Below are 22,609 nucleotides of genomic sequence, written 5' to 3' on the forward strand. Positions count from 1 at the left end.
GGCGGGGCCCTCAGAGGAAGGGGACAGAGAAGAGAGAGGGTGCACCAACATGTGTCCATGTGACTGAAACATGCGTGAGTGCCCGCGGGCACATCCCGACCACACACGTGTCCATGCACACAAGGACCAGCCTGAGACGTGCACACGGGAGGGACCGTCACGCGATACACGTGTGACCGAGACACACGTGGACAAGCTTTGCTATGTGGGGTGGGGAGGCAACCCTGTGCCGATGGCACAGCCTGTGTGTGCCCACAGACGGGGAGCAGGTCAGGACACACAGGGAGCCCGGACACACACACGCGGACGTTCGTGAGGCAGTTAAGACAGCCAACACAATGCACACACAGCCCCCCAGAGAGATGGACCCACAGACAGGGGCACAGAGGTACTGTGCTAAGACATGATTGTGGAAGTGCCTGGCCCCAAGGTGGCCAAGGCCTTGTGCTCTGTTCAAGGCTCCCCTATCCCGGTCGGGGCCTGGACAAACAGGCTGGACTGCCTGTCCGTGCCCCATCACGTCCCTACTGCTTCAGTCTTGGAGACACTCTCTCCCTGCAGCCCTCTATGGCTCCCCAGTACCTTACCTGTCTATGCCCACTATCTCCTCTGCAGACACCCACTGCTTCAGCACTGGCAATACTCTCTTGCCTTTGCCTTATGTTCCCCTCTACTCCTACCTGTCTGGACCCCATTATATCCTCACTGGACAAGTCTACTGCTTTAGCACAGAAGATACCCTCCCTCTGCCACCTTCCATGGCTCCCCATCACCTCTGCCTGTCTGTTCCCCCACCGTGTCCCCACTGTTGGGGAACTGTAGACACCAACCCTCCTCTGTGGGTTTCCATCACCCACAACTATCTGTGCCTCATTAGGACCCCACTGCTTGGGTACTGGAGACCCTCTGCCCCTGCGGCCTCTGCAGCTGCCCATCATTGTACATAACTGGGTCCATTATATCTCCATGCAAGCACTGAAGAACTCTCCCCCTACCATCCGCCATAGCTCCCCATTACCCCTGCCTGTCTATATCCTATTACATCCCCAATGGTTCAGCTCTGAAGACACTTTCTCCCCCAATACCAATGCCCTCCGTGGCTGCACATAAGCTCGGCCTTTCTGTCCTCCATCAGTCCCCAGGGCTTGGGCCCTGGGATGCTGCCCTCCCCCTTCTACCCTCTGTGGCTCCCGCATCCTCCTGGCCACCTGTGCTCACCTGATCGCAGCTGCTTGATGCGCCCATTGCTGGCACTGGGGTCCACGGGCAAGAAGTCCTTGAACCAGGTGATCTCGGGGTCAGGGTTGCCACTCGCAGCACAGAGCATAGTAGCTGTACGTGTCCGCTCTACCACCTTCAGCTGGGGGCCCATGTCGATGTTGGGGAAACCAGGGGGCAGCTGGTCCTCTGAGGGTGGAGATGGGAAAAACAAAGCAGAGGCCCAGTTGTCACAAGGCCATCCCACCAGGGTGGGGCTCAGGGAAGGGCCCTGGGTCCAGCCCCTGCCTGGCTGGGTGACCTCCTGTAGCCTGTTTCTTTCTCTGTCTGTGAGAAAGACCACTCTCAAGTCGGGGAACTGTTGGGAGAACATCAGGCTAGACCAGTACCTCTGACCTGGGGCGATTCTGCCCCCAGGGGACACTGGGCCATGTCTGGGGACATCTATGGTTGTCACTCCTGGCACTGACTCGGTGGGCCCAGGGATACTGCTCCACCCCTCCCAGCGCCTAGGACGGCCCTGCAGAGGATGATCCAGCCCTGATGTCAGCAGCACAGAGGCTACAAAACCCTTGGGTTACTTTATACAGCAGCCAGAAGGAGCTTTTTGGAATGTAAATGGCACCACACCGCCCCCCTGCTGCCCGTGGCCCCCACCACCCTCTGGAGGAACCCAGCCTCCTTGCCCGACGCTGGCCCCCGCCGGCCTCGGCTGCCCCGTTCCATGCCAGCCTCACGCTTCTCGCTCTCTCCATCCAGCCACACCAGCCACCTCGGTCCCCGGAGTCATCATGCCCCCTCCTGCATCACCCGTGGGCATCCACATCACCTCAGGCTAGCTCGCGGCCCCAAGTTATAAATCCTCCTGGGGACTTCCCTGGCGGTCTAGTGGTTAGGACTCCACGCTTCCACTGCAGGGGGCACGGGTTTGATCCCGCCCAGAGAGGACTTCCCTGATGAGTCAGAAGACAGGCAGAAAAGTTGTTCAATTAGCAAATTCTGTGAAGACAAAACTGGTTTAATTCTCAGGGCAACCTCATCTATTTTTCTATTTCTGTTCAATCATTATTTCAACTGATTAACTCAGATAATGTATAAAATGATAGCCAGAAACAAAAACAAAAACAAAAACCAATGAACTTTCCTGGGACTTCCCTGGCGGTCCAGTGGTTAAGAATCCACGCTTCCACTGCAGGGGGCACGGGTTTGATCCCTGGATGGGGAACTAAGATCCTGCATGCCGCACAGCATGGCCAAAATAATAACAATAATAATAAAAAATTCTCCTAGACTCCAGAACATCCAAGCGTCAAACCCCATGGATCATGATGTATCCGCGCCTCCGCCACGTCCCTACCGCCCCATGCAGGTCCTGGCACACAGCAGGTGTGCCTACTACTGAGCCCGTGCTCTAGAGCCCGCGAGCCACAACCACTGAAGCCCGTGTGCCACAACTACTGAGCCCGTGTGCCACAACTACTGAAGCCCGTTGTGCCTAGAGCCCGCAGTGAGAAGCCCGTGCACCTCTATGAGGAGTAGCCCCCGCTCCCCGCAACTAGAGAAAGCCCGCGCGGAGCAACGAAGACACAACAGCCAAAGTTAAATAAATTAAAAAAAAAAAAATCTTAAAAAAAAAAAAGAGTGGATATATGTATTTGTATAACAGATACACTTTGCTGTACACCTGATACTAATACAACACTGTAAGTCAATTATACCCCCATAAAAATTTTTTTAAAAAAAAGAAGAATGTGGTTCTGGCCTGAGGCGATGGGGCGGGTGGCCTTCATTCAAGTAATTTGCACATCGCACCATGGGCTCCATGGCCTGACTCAGCTGGAGTTGATGCCAGGGTGGGGTATGCAGCTCAACAGCCTCCCACCAGGTCCCCACCCCCTCTTGCACCTTTGCCCCCCACCTCCAGCACCTGGACTCCTGGATCCTTTTGCTCTCACCCCTAAAACCCCCAGCTCTGGTCTGGCCTGTCATCTGCAGTGGACAAAGGGTCCCCTTTGTAGGGCAGGCTTCCTCAGCTAAGATTAAAACAGCCACTAGCCCCCTTGTTATGGGCTGAAATGTGTAGCTCCCCCCTCCTCCAATACATAGGTTGAGGCCTTAACCCTCGGGACCTCAGAATTAGATTGTATTTGGAGACAGAGTCTTTACAAAGGTCATTAAGTCAAATGCGGTATTAGGGTGATCCTCATCCAACGCGACTGGTGTCCTCATAAGAAGGGGAGATGAAGAACCAGGCACACACAGAGTGGAGACCATGTAAAGACCCAGGAGAAGACGGCTGTCTCTGAGGCAAGGAGAGAGGCCTCAGAAGGAACCAACCCTGCCGACACCTTGATCTAGGGCCTCCAGCCTCCAGACTGTGAAAAAAACATGTGATGTAAGCCGCCCAGACTGTGGTACTTTGTCAGAGCAGCCCTAGCAAACTAACACAGTCCCTGCCCCACCCCTGATGGACAAGCGACAAAAAAAGTGATCGCACGCAGGGCTGATGAGACTGAGGAGAAACAGGCCTGCTAGTCCACAGCTGGCAGGAATGCTCGTTGGTACAGCGGGACCAGGAGGGGCGAGTTGGTACCATCCACCTGAGACCCCCGAGCCCTGAGCTCAGCGGCTGGCTCCCCAGGCCCGTGCACTCAAGGAGGAAGGCAGAGGTATTCCTGAGGCACCAACAGTAACGGGAAAATGCTGGCGACAATCTAAACACCTGTCAACAGAGACCTGGGCCATCTATGGATGGGTCCCCGAAACAAGCAGAAGGAATTGCCTTACAGACAGATTCGTAACAAACCGCAAGATGCACTCCTAAGTGGACAGAGTTCAGTGTGAAAGATGTGTCGACCAAGGATCAAAAACTACAGCCCCTGGGACTTCCCTGGTGGCGCAGTGGTTACGAATCCGCCTTCCAATGCAGGGGATGCAGGGTTCGATCCCTGCTCGGGGAACTAAGATCCCACATGCCGCGGGGCAACTAGGCCTGTGTGCTGCAACTGAGTCTGTGCGTTCTGGAGCCCGCACGCCGCAACAAGAGAGAAGCCCGTGCACCGCAATGAAAGATCCCGCGTGCTGCAACTAAGACCCGGCACAGCCAAATTAATTAATTAATTAAAAGAAAACAAAACCAAAAAACTACAGTCCCTGGGCCAAACCTGGGGCCCCGCTTGTTTTTGTTGATGAAGTTTTATTGGTGCACGGCCACGCCCGTTGGTTTCCTCATCATCCACACGGCTTTCCTGAACTGGGAAGTTGCAAGAGACACTGTCTAGCCTGCAGAGTCAAAAATATTTACTCTGGTGTTATATAGAAGAAGCCTGCTGCCTCCTGGTAAAGATAAAGCTGCTATTTGTGTAAAAAGGAAATAATAAACGTGTATTTGCTTACAAATGCCCAGGAGGGGCACCGGACATGGTGGGTGTGTTGGGGGATGGACGGGGGCTGGTGGGCCAGAGGCCACCATGTGGGGAGGGAACAGAGACCCAGGTACATGGAAGGGGCAGGAGACCAAGACGGGGTAAGGGAGAGCCTGGCCGGGGCACCATCACCCCGTGTCCCCAGTTAAACAAGGGAGCTGTGGTGCCAGCCCAGGCAGGGGTCGCTTCGTAGAGGAAAACAGCCCCAGTCCCAAGTCCTGAGCGCTATGTACCAGGCCCTGTAAGGTAGCTTTCTGTGCCCACCTCTGAGATGGGATCTATCTCACAGAGGGGGAAACTGAGGCTCAAACACATGCGTACCTGCCCAGGTCATACAGCCAGGACACAGCAAGGCTGGGATTTGAACCCAGGCAGGGCTAAGCCTGGAGGAACCTGGGTGTGACCAGCATCTGCAGAATCCCCAAGCCGGGCCTGGACCTGTGGGGTCGGATGGGATGGCTGGATCCTGTCTGAGCTGGTTCCACACCCGGTTTGTTCTTCCCGGCTCGAGGCCCGGACCACCTCATGCATGGTTGTGATTGGCTACTGATGACGTCACTGGAGGTTTGGGCCAAGACAACTGGGCCTCAATTCTTGGTGCTCAAAGGTGGCCCAGGCGTGCTGGGGGCTGCGTCTGCTGGCGTCCCTCTGTGCACCCGTTTCCTCTGTGTGTGTGTGCACGGGTGCACGAGTGTGCATGCGTGCTCACCCACGTATGCACCCGCACCCCACGCGTGTCCACACATGAGCACTTCCTGGGTGCGTGCAGCCCCGCGAGGGGACCCCGTGAGTGCCTGTGGGCGGCAGCCAGCCAGGGTGGGGGAGGCCGTGGCCGCCTGACGTTACCGAGAGCTCCTAATTAAACAAAAATGTTCATCGAGTACCACATTGTGCCTGATTCCTCGGAGTTTAATTAAAACAACAGCGCGGGAGGCGTGAGCAGGGTCCACAATCAGATGGCAGCGGAGGAAGGGAAGCTGGGGGTGCTGGGCCCGGCAGCCCAGACCTTCCCGCTCAGCCGCGGGGGGGGGATGGGGGGAGGGTGTCCCTGCGGCTCGGGGCGGGGGGGCCCGAGGCGGGGGAGGCAGGGGGCACAGGCGATCTGGGTCAAACGCTCTGGGCTGGGCGCCCAGCCCAAGCGCCACGTCTTTCTAGGCGGCCCGAGAACAGAGAGATGCCAAGGGTCTTGTTGCGGGGGGCGGGGAACGGAGATGTGTCTTTCCCAGACTCCCAGAGACTGGGCGGTTAATAGATTCACAGCGTGTCCTTTTAACTCTCTGAGCGCTTACAATGGAGGCTGGCACAGTCGGGGTGGGGGGGGTGGGGGGGGTGGGGGCGGGGCGGGAGGCGGGTTGTTCCTGAGAAAGGTCAGGGCAAAAATATCTGCTGGGAAGAGGCGGGGTGGGCTGGGGCGGGTGGACTCCTCCCCTTCCCTCCTCCTCCCTCAATCCGCCAGCAGGATGGGCTCCAGGACACACACACAATGAAACTATGAGGCCTCTTGTTAAAAAATTACTAGGAATTTCCAGGCAGTAACGGCAGAGCCTTCTGAGGGCAGTCGTACACCAGGGTCTGGGACCACGTGCCCCTGCGGCCAATGTGACAGCTCCTCCCAGAGCTCCAAGCTGACCGTGGCTCCACTGCCTGGGAGGACACTGGATGACTCCCAACCTGGGAGCCACAGGTGGGGGCCACCTGCCTCCAATGGCTGGCAGTGGCTTGTACTTTTTTTTTTTTTCCTTTTGGCCATGCCGCGAAGCATATGGGATCTTAGTTCCCTGACCAGGGATCCCGCATCCCCTGCAGTGGAAGCGCAAAGTCTTAACCAATGGACCACCAGGGAAGTTCCAAGTGGCTTCTACTTAGAGATCATACAGGGTCAGGGTGCCCCTGCAGGCGACAGGCAGAATCCACCTACCCACCCACCCACCCACCTGACAGCTGCAGTATGGCTGGTGGCAGCTGTCTTGTCACAACCAGAATAACAACAATGACAGTAATAATAATATCAGATCGGCAGAATCAACCAAATGCTTGGTCCCCTCGTGGCACCATGCTGGTCCCCCACTTGTATCTGGTTCTGAAGCAATCCCTTGTGGTGAACATCATTATTATCCCACTTTGGAGGTGAGGACACTGCAGCTCAGAGAGGTTCATTAACTTGCCCAAGGTCACAAAGCTACGGAGGGGCAGTGCCAGGATGCGAACTCAAGTTGCAGGTCCCTGGTTAAAACCACCTTGCAAGGGAGAAGGCAGCAAGGAGCAGCTGGGGTCGGGGGCAGGCGGGTTTCTGGTGAGACTGTCTGAATGATGCTGTTTTACAACAAGGAAGCCATTTCCTGGTCCCTAGCCCACCTGAATGAGGCCAGCAAGAAGCCCACAGGAAGGATCTGTGTGAATCTATGAGGAGGTGATTATTTAGCTGTTGCTGCCTAGCCAGCCTCTATTCCTCCTTTGTTTCCTTAGGGGAACCACCCCTTACTGACCCCGTCTACCTGACTCCAGGGAAGACTGCCTATCAGAGTATCTGTTCCTCCAGACACATTGACCAGCTCAGGGATGGTCATCTGACCCAAGCTGGGCCAACGAACAGCAGCAGTCCTGGGTCATTTAGTCCAGGGGGCCCCGGAGCCTGGGGCTAATGGGGGGAATCTCACTAAGGATACAGTTGATAGGGAAGAAAACAAAACCCAGAGGCAGAAAGTGAACTCTGAGAACATCATATGAGCTCCTGGATCCAGCCGAACCTGAAGCTAGTCTACCCCACAAATATTTTAATTACATGAACCAATGAATTCTCAGTTTGAGTTGGATCTGCCTCTTGTAATCAGAAGAGCATGATTAAGATGACAAATGGAGATGATTCTAGTCCCTTGACACTCTTCTTTTCGGCAAAGACTCAGTAAATTCCTACCAGAAGGCTCTGGGCCTCAGTTGTATTACAACCTAAAAAAAGGAGATCAAGTTCCCCCCAAAGAGAAAATCCAAAGCAAGACTTTCATGAATCCCTTTGGTATTTGTCCCCAAAGTCCAGGCCCCAGGTCCTCCCCGACCCACCCTGGGGAGCCCAATACCTCGGAGGACAGTGAGCTTGGCATGGACGGTGATCTCCCCGACTGAGTTCTGGGCCACACACTCGTACACGTTCTCATCCCGGGGTGTCCGGAGTGGCTGGATCCTCAGCACAGCCCCTGCACTCCCGTCAAACTCAATCGTCTGCCATGGGTAGGGGACAAAGGTCAGGGTGAGGCTGGGGTCCCAGGCGTGAACAGGAGAGGAGCTGGGGGCTGTACACACGTGTGTGTATACATCCATGTAAAGATGCTGGAGGCAGAAAACGGTCTGTACAAGTAAAGGGTATTGTGCATAAGTGGGTGTGTGACACTCGCACGTAAGTCTGGTGACAGGCATGCGAAGGCACGCTGGATGTGGAAATGTGTGTGTCTGACCATGTACTTGTGCACAGAGTTGTGAATTCCCTTCTGTGGGCAGTGGTGAGATAAGATTCAGAGAGGGCAGGGAGTTGCTTGAGGCCACACAGCACAAAGGTGGCAGAACAAGCGAGCCTGAAGGGCCCTCATGGGGCACATAGTGGGGGGTGCACGTGGCAGAGAGTGGGTGGGAGAAGAGAAGGGACCTGTCTGGAGGGTGCCTGCCCTGACTGCCCGTGCTCCATCTGGGGAATGTTTCTGGGACAGCTTCTGTGGCTGAGCTGCCGTGGCCCCATCCAGGGGTGGGGCTGGCCCTCAGCTGTCTCCCCTCCCCTCATCCCCCTCCCCGCTGACTCACCTCAAAGCGCTGCGAATTGACCTTCTTGCCCTTCTTGTTCCAGGTCACGCGTGGCTTGGGATCTCCCGTGGCCTGACACACAAAGGAGGCCACGCCCCCTGACACGCCAATCTGGTCCTTGGGTTCTTTGATGAACCTGGGGGGCTCTGGGGAGAGAGCAGGAAGCGGAGGGGCTCTGGTGGGCCCGGGCATGTGACGAGGACCCTATGGGGCCAGGTAAACATGCCTTCCGTCCTCTGTCCAGGCACAGAGGTACCATGTGGGCCCAACAGGAGGGCTGGATAGAGGAAGAAATGATACCACTGCCCCCTGTGGGTACCCCGGGCCCTACCCAGCACCTCCACCCCCCCCCACCCGGATACAACAGCCACACATACTCACACGAGGACACACCTCACGTGGGCACACCTGCTCAGACCCAGTGCCACAGGGGAAGGTGAGAGGGGATACTTCTGAGACTTTGGGGTCCCTAAATTCAGCCCCTGAAGACCCTCAGTAGTGACCAGCCAGACTATGGAGGGTCCTTGATCTTAAAAAGACTTGGGAGGAGAGAACTTGGTCTAATCCCCTGATGGGACATGTGGGGAGACTGAGGCATGAAACAGGGAAGCAGAGGGGTGCCCAAGGGACCTGAGGTCAGAGCCAGACCAGAGATCGATCCCAGGGCTCCAGCCTCTTCATCCGTGGGAGGTGTCCAAACACACAAGGAGTCAGAGCTGAAGGCCAGAGCTCAAAATGGGTGATCGGGTGCTACCAACCACTAGAGCAAGTGCTTATTGAGCGCCTACTGTATGCGGATGGTGTACCCTCAGCAACATCACACCCTTCTGACAGTGCTGGGGGACAGAGCCACCGTGATCCTCATTTCACACTCGAGAAAACCAAGGCACAGAGCAGGCAAGGCACTTGCTTCGACACAGCCAGCCAGTGGCTGAGAGGGGATTTGAACCGGGCTGGTCCTGTGCCCCCATCCTTTGCCCCTCATGATGATCTGATGTGCTAAGTCTCCCCAGGAAAGTCTCAAGTGGGAGCTGCTATGTCTTTGATGCCTACACAGCCTCAACTCTGCACCTCGAACAGGCTACAGTACCTGAGAGTTCATTAACATTGTCCTCTTTTTTTATTGACTTTTCACAGTAACCTCTGAATCGCCCAAAGGGATACTGGATTTCCATCCACAGTAATGCTACAATGTATCCCATAAAATGAATTCAGTTACTTCTGAGAGTTTTACCAACAGACCCAAGGGCTGCAACGTACCTACAAGGTCCCGAGGGAAACAACCTACATATCCAACAAAACAACAAAAGGGGATGATTAAATGAACACTGGGCCACCACCCACTAGGTGGAATACTATGCAGCTGTAAAAAGGGACAAGGATGCTTTTGTAATGAACTACTAGGACAGGAACAGCAAGATACACTATGAAATGGACAAAAAGCGAGGGGTAAAAAGTATAATAAATGCTCCTGTTTGTGTGATGAGAAAAATGAAAATGGGGAACGTGTGTGTGTGTGTGCGTGCGTGTGCGTGCACGTGCGCCCACAGAAACAACGGCTGCCTCTGGGAGGAGAAAGCAGGTGGCTGGACACAGGGGAAAGAAGGCTTCATACCCTGGTAACTTTTTTACATTTAGAACTATTTGAAGATAAATTGAAATTATTATTTTTGTAAGGTTTGAATAGAAAGGTGAGCCAATTAAAGAAATATATTAAGTAAGTAAAAGTTTGGGGTCTGAGGAGAGGCAAAGAGAGGATGAACAACTCAAGCTTGAGCAACGCCAGGCCTCTGAGCACTGAGCCACTCAGGTTCACCTAGAAAGTTCTGGCTGCTCAGAAGTGCCGAGAAGTTCAAGGAGGCCTCAGGTTCCAAGTCTGGGTGCCACAGAGCCCAATTTCTCCGATCTGTGACTCAGGCTGGACTTTGAACAAAATAGAGTCCCCGTCTCAGTGGCTTGACTGGCCTCACCTCCCTCATTCCAGGCTGTGCTCCCACTGATAGGACCATATAAGTCTACACTGCCCACCTCTCTGGAAAATCAGTAGACCCACTGCATGCAGGTATCAGTGTGGGCTCACTCAAATCCTGTGTATCTTACTGGGGAAGTGATTGTTAATTCCACTGTACAGATGGGATTGTACAGATTCAGAGAGGTTAATGAGCTTGCATGAGGTCACACAGCTCAGAAATGACAGCACCAGGGTTTGATCCTGGGTCTATCTGTCCCCAAGCCCACGTCTTCTGTTCCTCTCACCTCCAGGCCCTGAGCCTGATTTCGATGTTTTTGCTCCATGCTGAGCCCTGGGCTGGGCCTGCCTCTCTGGCTCTGCCTGCCTGGGTTGCCCCTCCTACAGGAATGGTGACTGGGGCCATATGGGTCCCCAGCCAAGGTCATGGGGGGAAGTCTCTGGTCAGGTCAGGAATCTCGCTTCTGGGAAAAATCCTCCCTGGGGAGCCACTGGAAGGAAGGGCAGAAGCGAGCTGCAGGGAGTGAGAAGCATCCAGCTGCCTTTTTATGACTCGGAGCCGGGAAGACACCTCGAGCACCCTCCAATCCGGGAAACGAGACATGATGGGAGCCCGTGCTGTCCGTCCTCCTCTCTTCATCTGGCGGCTTCAACCTCAGCTCAGCCAGCACCTCCCCCAGGGAGCCTTCTTGGATTACCACTGGCCGGGTCAGGACCCCCTCTGTCCCCATCCTTCCACGGGCGCCCCCTTCCATCACGGCCCTGATCACACTGGGTTGAAATACTTGGTTATGTGCCACCTGGCAGGTGGGCATGAAACAGACCCCACTCCTTGGGACCCCACCACACCACTTCTCTGTGCCCGGTGACCCTTGAAAAACTGGGGCTTTGAACCTTGATGCTTGCCTAATACTGGGCCCAATGAAGCTGCCCACTCGCTCCCTGGCGCCCCCTCGCTGCAGGGCAGACGCCGCTCAGCTTACCTCCAGGCAGCTCTGGGATCCCAGCCAGCACGGTAGAGCTTTCTCCGCCCGCTGCATCCCCCATTAGAATATTTCTTGCAGACGCTTAGATTCTCTCATTTGGACAAACCCTCCCTTCCTCTTCTTGGCAAAGGGTCCCCAGACATAAGAAAGACACACTGGGGTATGGCCGCAGCCTGTGGCAAGCAAGCGCTCCTTTTGTGCTGGGCCTGTTCTCACACTCAGCTCTATTCTGAGGCTCAGAAAGGGTGAGTGACTGGCCCCCAGTCACCCAGCTTGTGACGGGCAAGAGCTAAGATTCCAACCTGGTCCTATTTGGCTCCCGAAGCCCTGCAAATAGTACACTTGATATACAGGGTTGTGGGTCTTCAGTGATGGAGAGCACCCTGGGTGTTCCTGTTTCTTAGATGAAGAGACCGAGGTTCAGAGTGGCAATGCCAACAGCGCAGAGCCTGGGAAGGGCTTGGCCTGATTTCTGTTTTTCCATTTCAGATTTTGCAGAGAAAAATCTGGTGCCAGAGCTGGAGACCCACCCACCAGTCCCCTCCAACCCAGCCTGGGCTGGCCGCACAGCACCCTGGGAAGGTCCCACAGGACCAGAAGCTGTTTTTAGGGCAGAAATCACTCCTCTTGGTGCTGGATGGTGGACACATCAGCTGCCTGCCCGGGCTCTCTACCACCTGACAGCCCCCACCCGAATGGTTTCCTGAGGACCTGGGCTACTCCTTGAAGCTGGCAGTGCCAATCACGGTTCCCACAGCCCCTCTGCTGGCCCCTAGATGACAGGGTTCCTGCTAAACAGACCACCTCCTGGGGTCAAGATGCCCCAGCTTTGGAGACGGAGACCTGGGTTTGAGTCTAGGCCACTACCAACACCTAAAGGGATACAGTAGTAACAATTCCAGGGGAATTCCCTGGCGGTCCAGTGGTTAGGACTCCGCACTTCCACTGCAGGGGGCACAGGTTCGATCCCTCGTCAGGGAACTAAGATCCCACATGCTACACGCAGTGTGGCCAAAAAAAAAAAAAAAAAAAAAAAAAGAATTCCAGGGCTCACTGAGGGAGCATCCATGGAGCTAGCCCCGGCTACATGCCCAGTGCTGATAGCCTGGGTCACACTCCCTCATGGCTCACCTGGACCACTGCAGTCTCCTCTGCCCTGGCATCCCCCCATCCTGTCCTCCCCGACCCTAAGTCTGTCCTCCTTCAGCAGCCACAGGGCACCTGTGAGCACCTCAGTCAGGACCTGCCCCTCCTCTGCCCACAGCCCTCCAGGGCTCCCACCTCCCTGGGGTACAAGCCACGTCCTCTCTGCTGCCCACAAGGCCCTGCACAACCTGCCTCATCCCCTCCCTGCCCTCCCCTCCTCCCTCTCTCCCCCTTGCTCACTATGCTCCAGACACACGGGCCTCCTCACTGTTCTTCCAACACACCAGGCACAGTTCTGCCCCAGGACCTTTGCACAGGCTATGCTTTCTGCCCAGGATATCTTCCCCCTAGACATGCATGGGGTGCACTCCTCAGCTCCTTTAGGTCTCTGGTCAGATGTCATATCCTTGGTGTGACCTTCCCTGATGCCCTCCCACCCATTTAAAATGCAGCCCCTAGACCTCCACTGATGCTCTCATCTCCCTTCTTGTTTATCTTGCTCCCGGGCACGTCCACCATCCAGCACACTCGGTGTCTCTCCCTCAAGATTATCAGCTCCAAAAGGGGGTGGGATATCTGTTTTGTCTCCCAGGTCTAAACCAGTGCCTGGCGCACAGTAGGTGCTTATGAAGGACCCACTGAATGAATGAGAGCACAGCCCCACCCATGGTCACACGATAGAGCGAGGATTCGAACTCAGCACAGGATAGCCTCCAAACTCTGTGATCTCTACCCCCTCCTCACAATAGCCACTCTGCAGCCTCAGTTTCCTCACCTGTCAATGGGAATGATCTCAGCATCCTGCCCAAGACTGGTTAATTATCACTGGAGCAAGATGTCAAAGTCATAAATATGATTTATTCCACTAGTGTAAGTTAAATCGGTGGTTGTCACGTGGGGGTGCCATTGAGGGGATGGGGCCAGGGATGCTACTCCACACTCCACAGTGCCCAGGATGGCCCCCCACTCCCCGAGAATGCTCTGGCCCCGACGTCAGCAGTGCCGAGGGCAGGGGAAACCCTGCGTTAAGTGAATGAATGAAAAACTAAGAATGCTCAGCCCTCGGCCCACTATTCCCACTGCAAGGAATAGAGCACAGACGACACAGGCCCTGGGAGGTGACCAGATGGATCACAGCTCAGGCACGCCTGGCTGTGTGGGGTGATGGGTAGCAACCCGGGCTCTGGTGCCAGGCAGACTGGCCGATTCCTGGTTGTAAAACGTAACCTCACTGTGCCTCAGTTTCCCCATCTGTACAATGGGGATGGGGAGAATAGCCTCCATCTCATCAGGTGGTGGTGGCTGATCTGAATGTGTTAGGCATTTACTACAAAATAATATAAAAACGAGAAAAAGCACGGATGGATAAGGCAGGTGTGTATGTCTCTGGTGTTCTCACCCAGGGGCAATAATTATCATGTTCATGGTAACCCGGGATTGTGGACCTACTGTGTGCAAGCAGCATGCAGGGGCTTATCGTGTGTCCTTGTCCCAGCAATGCTGGGAGATGGATGATGCTGAGTTTCATTCTGTCAAGGTAGAAACGGCCTATGAGCAAGGTTGAATCACTAGCCCAAGGTCACACAGCAGGTTAGCAGCAAAGTCAGGATGCAAATCCAGCCTAACAGCAGATCCCAGTTTCTTTCCCTGCTGACCTGACCTTTTGTGTCCCCATCAGCCTAATGACACCTCCTCTAGGCCCCTCGTGGTGGGATAGACCGTGGCATTAGGACTAGGACTGACTCTCATCCACTCCATGTTACTGCCAGAAGCACAGCCTTGCCCATCCCCAAACTACACCAACCTCTTTCTTCACCTCCAGGCCTTTCTGTGCGCTAACACCTTCGCCAGTAATGTCCTTGCTATTGGCAAACTCCTACACACCCACAAAACCCCAGCTCCAATGCCCTCTCTCCCAAGAAGAGGGAGAGAGGGCATTGGAGCTCTGCCTGGGAAGGTTTGATTGCCTGTGCGTCTACCAACTGGGTGCTGGTGTTTCTACCTGTGGCAAGGGAAGGAAAACTCTGTGGCTACCTCAGGAGTGACTTCGAGTAAGCCCCAGTCCCCTCTGAGCTTTGGTTTCTCTCATGGAAAAATGGGAACGGTAATGAAACTAGCATGCTGGGTTCTGTGAGGTGGAGGGAGATGAAGCAGGTAAAGCCTGCATTTAGCACTGGGCTTGGTGCAGATTCAACGCTGGGCAAACAGACACTGTCATCACTGTCACTATGACTGCTTTTTCATACCATTCTTGTTATTCACCTCTGCAGCTCTCAGGACCCAGTGCACAGCAAGCATTCTACTCGGCCTCGTTCACAGAGCACAGAGGCTCTGCATGGCAAACCAGCGCCCTCCCAACCCCCTGGGTGGGGTGGGGTGGGGACACGTGTTCACACGTGCACATGCAAACTCAAGACGCCCACACTTACCTTCTGTGGCACAGCCTCCGACCAGCAGGACCACGAGGAGGCCCATGGGACCAACCACAGATGCCATACCATGGCCCCAGGCAGGCGCCATGCTCAGCCGTGACCTGCAACCTCCAACCTCCGGCCCTGGAGGGGGGATGCCCCCCCCCCACGGTCCCTCACCTCCCAACCCCCTGGGTGGGGTGGGGTGGGGACACGTGTTCACACGTGCACATGCAAACTCAAGACGCCCACACTTACCTTCTGTGGCACAGCCTCCGACCAGCAGGACCACGAGGAGGCCCATGGGACCAACCACAGATGCCATACCATGGCCCCAGGCAGGCGCCATGCTCAGCCGTGACCTGCAACCTCCAACCTCCGGCCCTGGAGGGGGGATGCCCCCCCCCCCACGGTCCCTCACAGAGAGGCCTCAAGCCAAGCGTCAGTCGGGGCAGCGTCTGTAGAGACAAAAAGAGGGGCCGTGAGAGGGGAGCAGGGGAATCCAGGGGGCCTTCATGGGGGAGGCAGCAGGAGGATCACAGAGGGGCAGACGAGAGTCACGGGATGCGAGGGTGAGGGTTACAGAACAATGGGGGAGGGTCGGGGGAGACGATGGGGCAGAAAGAAAGCGCTGAGCCCCCACGATGAACTGAATGTTGTGTCCCCCCAAAATTATTATGTTGAAACCTAACCCTCGGTGTGATGGTCTTAGGGGCCTTTGGGAGGTGATTAGGTCATGTGGTGGACCCCTTGTGAATGGGATTAGTGCCCTTATAAAGAGACCCAGAGAACTCCCTCGCTCCCTGCCACCATGTGAGGACACAGCAAGGTGGTCGTCTGTGAATCAGGAAGCAGGTTCTCACCAGACGCCAATTCTGCCAGCGCCTTGATCTTGGACTTCTGGCCTCCAGAATGTGTGTTGTTTATAAGCCACCCAGTCTATGGAATTCTGTTATAGCAGCCAGAACAGACTGAGACAGCCCCTACCCCTGGCTGAGCCCCCGACCCCAGGGTGAGCCCCAAACCAGGACTGAGCACCCCCTCTAGAAAGTGCTCTGAACATCGAATTTCTCCCCCCTCGCAGGCTGGGCCGCCCACCCGAAGGAAGAGGCTCCAGCTAACACTGCTGACCGTCCCTACAAATCTGCCCATTCGGCCACCAGACGGACCTTCCCCCCAAACACACCTGCCCGTCCCTGCCCTGCTCTAACACCTCCCATGGCTCCCGTCAGCCCCAGAGGAAGCTGCTCCTACTGGTCTCATCCCCTCTCTCATGGGAGGTGCAGCCACACGGTCCCAGCTCAGTCCCACCCGGCTGTGCTCTCTGCTGGAAATGCTGTCCCCCCACTACCACGTGACAGGTCTCAGCTCCACTGTCACGTCCTCTGGAAGCCCTCCCTGCCCCTGGCAGGTCAGCCCCCACCCCCAATTCCACATCCCACGGCTTCAGAAATGACGGACATCATCCTTCACAGCATTTACCCCAGTCTGCAAATCAAGTGAGAATGTTCATCACCCAGCGTCTGTTTCTCTGGTGAGAATCCAAACTCCTCTAGGGCAGAAGGGTCCTTCTCAGGGGCCAAACCCTAGGATGGCCCCCTCTCCACTCTCCACTTTGGCCAGGGCCAGGGTGGAAGCGGGGGCAGCAAGAGGCCCAAGGATGAGGCCCTCGTGGCCGGGTCAACCTTATACACCCACGCCGGGTCCGCACCATGGCCACGGGGACGGGTGCCACGTAATCATGGGGCAGCCCCTGTGATTCTGGCTCCCAAAATATCCAGCTGTGGTCACCACACCCAGCCCCAGAGTGGCCCCAGGGGAAGGCTGGGCTGGTGGTGGCTGGGTCACGGCCCAGGGTGGAGAGTGGAGAAGGTGGGATGAGGAGGGTGGGGACAGGGGCACTCAATGGGCACACAGTCAGACCATGGACAGTCAGACCAGACAGAAAAGGAGGATGCCTGCACATAGGCCACAGACAGACCCAGACACACGGTCAGACCACAGACAGACAGGGAGACCAGACATAGTCACGGATGTATCTGTACAGTCAGGCAACAGAGATGGGCTCACATGTGCAGTCAGGCCAATAAAACTGACACACAGACCACAAACATGGACAGGCACAAAATCAGACCCCAGACACACAGAATCAGACAAGATACAGACAAAGGGTCACAATGGGGCAGACAAGACATATACACAGTCAGACCACAGCAGTCAGGTCAGAGACACACAGGTACATGCCAAGACCACAGACACACAGCTAGATGAGATATACACACAGGGTCACGGTCAGGCAGGCAATACACATACACGGTTGGGCTACAGGCAAGCATGAACACAGAGGCACACTGGAGCTCCACAGGCCATGGCAGGTAAAAACACACAGCTCACGGACTCGGATGCGGGCACACAGTGGGGCTACAGAGATGGGCAGTCAGCAGAGCAAACTTGCACCCAGCCAGACAAAATGCACACTGACACGTAACGCCAGACCCCCCTCATCCACATGCACATGCATAGACAGGCAGGCGCACAGTCAGACCACAGATACACACTGGGACCCAACCACGGGCCCTTTAAGAGCAAAAGTGGCTGATGAGGACGGTGAAGGTCCCAGCTGGGGAAATGGACCATGGCCAGCTGGGGCCAGGGTGACCACAGCAGCTGGCCCTGCCCACAGATGCCCATCAGCTTGGCCACATCTGGGGAGGGGGCTCAGCTCTGGCCCAGACCACCTGGATCGGCTGCCCAGGCCCGCACAGAGCATCTGGGGAAACCGAGGTAGAATTTTAACACGGAGGGGCTCAAACCCACCACCCCGGGGTGTGGCGGGGATGACCTCCCTGCTCTAGTCTCCTCATCTCCAATGCCAGCTGGCATGGGCAGGGGTCACCTGCATGAAGGGCCCTGGCCACGATGCCTCCCCCGCCCCCTATGCCCCATTGGAGCCAGGGGCAGCCGCCTTCTAAAAAGGGAGGCCCCTAATTAGCCCCTGGCTCCTGCAGCCCCGCCTTCCCAATTACGGGGCAGGATGGGGCTGATCCAGGCACAGGCGGGGCCCAGCCATCAGCTCCCAACTCCCCCAAAGAGGTCATTCCAGCCTGCTAGGCCGGGGGAGTACACGGCCCTGGGGGCTTTCAAGGCCTGGAGCGGGAATGGGGGTGGCAGGCGTGGGGACCAATTCAGGGTGGAAAGCATCAGAGAGAACACAGAAGGTTAAAAGTTCCAGGGTTGGGACTTCCCTATCGGTCCAGTGGTTAAGACTCTGCGCTTCCAATGCAGGGGGCGTGGGCTCGATCCCTGGTCAGGGAACTAAGTAAGATCCCACATGCCGTGAGGTACAGCCAAAAAAAAAAAAAAAAAAAGTTCCTGGGTCTCTTGGGCCCCCATTCTCCCTGGAGGAACTTGCCATGGCAAAGCCCCAGACCCTCCCAACTTTTCCGGCTTCCTGCAAGACCCAGGGGTAAGCTCCTCTGCAAGGGGTTGGGGGAGAATATAAGCAAATTCTGTCAGCTCTGTCTCCAAAATCTAGGCTGAGACTGTTTACTTCTTACCCCTTCTTCTGCCTCTACCCAGTCCAGCCCCCTCATTGCTCACCTGGACCAATGGAGTCATCTCCTGCCATGCCACCCCCCACCCCGTCTGTCTTCCCCTCAGTGCCAGAGGGCACCTATTAGCACCTGAGTAAGGTCCCATCCCTCCTCCTTTGGTGGTAAAAGTCCAAGCCCTCCCTGATGCCCACAAGGTCCTGCACGACCTGCTCTGTCCCCTCCCTGCCCTCCCCTCCTCCCTCTCTCCCCCTCACTCACTCTGCTATAGCCAATGGGTCTTCTGGCTGTTCCTCCCACATGCCAGGCATGGTCCTACCCCAGGGCCTTTGCACGGGTTGGTACCCTCTGCCTGGACCTCTCTGCCTCCAGATTTAATGTTAATATTATGACTTGACTGAGAATTAAAGGATGAATGGGAGTGGGTGTCTCCACAGAAGGAACAGCATGAGGAAGGACAAGAAGCAATACTGAGCGGTCCTAGCAGGGAGATGGGGAGAGATCAGGGCAGAGCGGTGGCCACACACTGAACCCACAGAGCAAGGAACCCTAGGCAGCTCTGAGCAGGAGGGGATGTAGCCAGGTTGGCACCACGCCAAGCCTCCTCTCTGACGGGTCTTGCAGTAAAGCAGCCTGAGCCATCAGCCTCCCCACTGCTGAGAAAGGGAAACTGAGGTAGGTGCCTCAGAGCTGCACGACGCAGCAACCCCCAAGTTCTTGGAGGATGAACGTGGCCATTAAGAAAGGAACAGCCACCCATGGGAGCCAGAGGAAATAACTTGGGTGGGAAATGAGGCTAGGCAGGGGATGGGGAGGAGGGAAGGGAGTGGCCTCTGGACCTGGAACCCAGGGCCCCGGAAGGGTCCCTGCCCACCTCTGTGCCAGGTGCAGAGCTGCCCACCATCTGTTCCCAGCAGCCGGGAAGAGGTGGGTGCCCGTCTTGCACAGATGAGGAAACTGAGGTTCACAAAGGAGCGGGGACTGTCAAGGACCCCCGGCTGGGTGGGGTCTTGGTTCCAGAGACCACGTTTACACAGGACTGTGTCCTTCCCTGGCCACTGTGTGACCTCAGGAAAGTGGACGACCCTCTCTGGGCCCGGTGTGGCCTGCTGGACGGCCTCTGGGAGCTCCCAGGCCTCGCTCACAGGGGGTGAGTGGGCACCCATTCCGGTCAGGTGCCAGGATGCAGGTCACGCGATCCTGGAGCCAGCTCTGTGTGCCCACGCAAAGCAGGGAGCACAAAAGGGTGATTATGACCCAGGACTGGGCAGCAAATAGGCTCCGTGTCACTCGTATGGGGCCGGGTGTCCCAGGTCCTGAGGACTCTGGGCTGCCTCTCCCTGCCCCGTCTGAGGGTCTGGTCTGTCCTGGGGGTCTAGGGGCTCACCCGCACAACCCTGACTCTCAGGGACTTCCCGGGGCCAGGGGAAGGAGAGGTGGGTGACACTGGCAGCGGGGCTGAAGGAAAACCCCCCTAGGGACACACAACGTCTCCGCCGCCCTCACACCCATGCCCCACACCTCTCCAGCCCCAAAGCCTCCCTTCAGGGCCAGGGGACTTTCCTGCTGCCTGGAACCCCTTTCCCAGGGCCTCAGAGCCCCTGGAGGGCAGGACCCGGGTCTCCAGCCTCCCTGGGTTGCTGTGTCCCCAAAGTGTGAGACAGGGTCCAAGCTCTAGCTCTGTAGCCCCTGGTGGGCTCCAAGGGGCTCTGGTCAAGCCCCTCTCCCTCCTGGGGCCTCAATGTCCCCCCACCGGGCAAACGGGCTCAGGATGTAGCCGGGTGGGACTGGCCCTGCCACCTACCTGGAATGGGCTAGGACCAGGGCTGAGGAATCTGCCTTTAGTTGACTATCGATTTGTATTGAGTGCTGTCCCCAAGGGTCCCCACCGCCAGGAGCGGATGGGCAGGGCAGCTGGGGAGCCAGGCCCAGCCCCAGAGGGAGTAATGGGTAACACCAGCTGGGTGCCCCCCTCCACGTGCCCAGCCCTCTTAAATGTTCCCCGTGCTTCCTTCTGTTTGATAGCAGAAGAAATTGAGGCTCAGAGAGGGCTAGCTGCACATGGAGGGTCACGCAGCGTGGAGGGGCTGGGCTGGGTTAAGATTTGAGGCCAGAGACCAGCTCTCAATCAAGCCCAGAGCCCACGCTCCCTGGGTGCCCAGCCTGCCAGCATGGCCCCCACACCGGCTTCATGGAGGAGCCTGAAACACCAAGATCTGGGTACACCCCTGCCGTGCTGCCAGGGCTCCCCAGTGCCTCTGCTCAGTGTCCTGGGCTTGCCCTGCTGCTTCTTCCCACAGGTCACCACAGTTCTCAGAATGCACCGGTCCACCTCTGGTCCTTTCTTCACACAGGTCCTACTTCCAGGGGGCCCACCTGTCAACTCATCCTTCAAGCCACAGCCGCAGACCTTCCCACCCCAGGCTGAGACTGGACTCTTCCCCCAGCCCTGGGACCCCTCCTCTGCCCAGTCTTGACCCCCCCAACCCTGGGGCTGGAAGTAGCTGTGTTCGACTCTGCCCCTCCTCTGCTCTAAAACCTCCCATGGCTTCCATCAAAATCCACTGAAATCTAGATTCTTAACCTCACCCTCCAGAACTGCCGACTCCATCATGTTGCACCCAGACTGCCCTGTTTGCCCTATGGTGTCCCTACTCGCTGCCTTCTGGCCCACACAGGGATATTTGTGCACGCTGTTCCTTCCACCCAGCGCACCCTTCCTCGTTCTCCATCAGACCTCCGCCTTCACGCTCTTCCTCAGGTCTCGGCTGAGCTAGCACCTCCTCTAGGAAGCCCTCTTGGATGCCACAGGAGGGACCAGGGTCCCCTCTGGGCTCCCTCAGAGCCGGTGTCTCCCATCCCAGCTCTGCTCCTGTCACAGACCCATCATCCTCCAGGACGGGAGTCTTCTCCCCACCCTAGGAACATGCATTTATTAGACGCCTGCTACATGCCTGGCCCCACTTGACACTTTACCCGTACCATTCCCGTGGTCATGTCCATTTCAGAGCAGGAAACTGAGGCCAGAAGGAGCCGCCACAGGCAGCAGAGGCCACCGTAGACATGGCCTCCAGGTGCAGCTTACATCTGCTCTTGGTTGTTGGGGGGGGGGATGTCTGCTCAAGCCTTAAGGGATGGAGGGGAGGCTCAAGGAGGGTCAGCCCAGAAGTCACAGGAAGTCCCTCTAAGGTCGCCCAGGACTCTGAATAGGAATCCTGGGAAGCAGGATTCTCCAGGCAATAATGGGGGGTTCAGAGGCATGGAGCTTGGAGACAGGTATGGAAAGTGGGATGGTGGGAGCTGATATGCCTGCCCAACCCCTCAGTTTATTACAGCCCCGACTAGGCACAGCATCGATCTGGAGTCCATAAGCCTGAGGGACGCAGGAACAAAGTGAGAGAGGAAAACTTTCTGTGAGTTTTGGGGAGTGGCTAAGAGCAGGGATCCCAGCCACTAACCCCCCACCCCCAGCCCAGCAGTCCTGTCACCTCCTCCGCGGAGCGGGTCCCCAGCGGAAGGAAGGATGCCAAAGCACCCACCCGCTATCAGAGCACCGCCCCCCCTCACTGCTGGCAGCGAAAGCTGCCCCAGCCTGGCTCCGCCCCCAAGAGGTGGGGGAAGAGGTCGGGCTGGGGGCCAGGCGGGGGAGGGGACCCCACAGAGCATAACGGTCTGGAGTTTTCCAAAGTACGAGAGCGACGGGCCTGAACGGTGGGGGGGTGGGGGGGGTGGCGCGCCAGGCAGCAGCGGGCTCGAGCTATCCCTGGAGGGTAGCTGGGCCAGGCCGCGCGGGGCGGGGGTATGGGGGGAACCCGGGGTGGAGGGCTAGGAGACGGACAAAGGCCAGTGCAGACTGGGCCTCGCGGTGAAAGGGGGTACCGACGCACTCACCCTACGGCTCAGAAATCGGGGCCCAGGCCCCGCGCTGCCTCGGCCGGGCCCGCTGCAGCCCTACCCAGGGTCCGCCCGGAGCGCAGCGAAAACTCGAAGACGCCGAGGCGCAGCGAGCTCGGCCTGGGGGCGGGGCGGGGCGGGGCGGGGCCAGGGGCGGGGCGGCCAGGGGGTGGGCCCGGGGAGGGGGCCCCAGAGCGAGCCTCGGGTGGGGCCCAGCCGG

General features: G+C 57.1%; 1 protein-coding gene across 8 annotated transcripts in view; it reads right to left on the bottom strand.

Annotated features, from left to right (window-relative positions):
* Positions 1–15,099, bottom strand: part of PTPRS (protein tyrosine phosphatase receptor type S) — a 64,237-nt gene extending 49,138 nt beyond the window's left edge. For 4 of the 8 annotated variants that reach the window (XM_055081294.1, XM_055081290.1, XM_024134054.3 and 1 more), the window contains exons 1-4: positions 14,963–15,099; positions 8,433–8,578; positions 7,718–7,859; positions 1,219–1,407 (exon numbers count right to left, since the gene is read on the bottom strand). In XM_055081294.1, the coding sequence (XP_054937269.1) occupies positions 1,219–1,407; positions 7,718–7,859; positions 8,433–8,578; positions 14,963–15,053 (568 nt within the window). In that variant the 5' untranslated portion in view covers positions 15,054–15,099. The remainder of the gene's footprint in view (positions 1–1,218; positions 1,408–7,717; positions 7,860–8,432; positions 8,579–14,962) is intronic. The other 4 variants (XM_055081301.1, XM_055081298.1, XM_007109322.4 and 1 more) reach the window with 1 other exon arrangement.
* Positions 15,100–22,609: the final 7,510 nt, after the last annotated feature.

Source organism: Physeter macrocephalus, chromosome 2 (assembly GCF_002837175.3).
Source record: "Physeter macrocephalus isolate SW-GA chromosome 2, ASM283717v5, whole genome shotgun sequence".
Classification (NCBI taxonomy): domain Eukaryota; kingdom Metazoa; phylum Chordata; class Mammalia; order Artiodactyla; family Physeteridae; genus Physeter; species Physeter macrocephalus.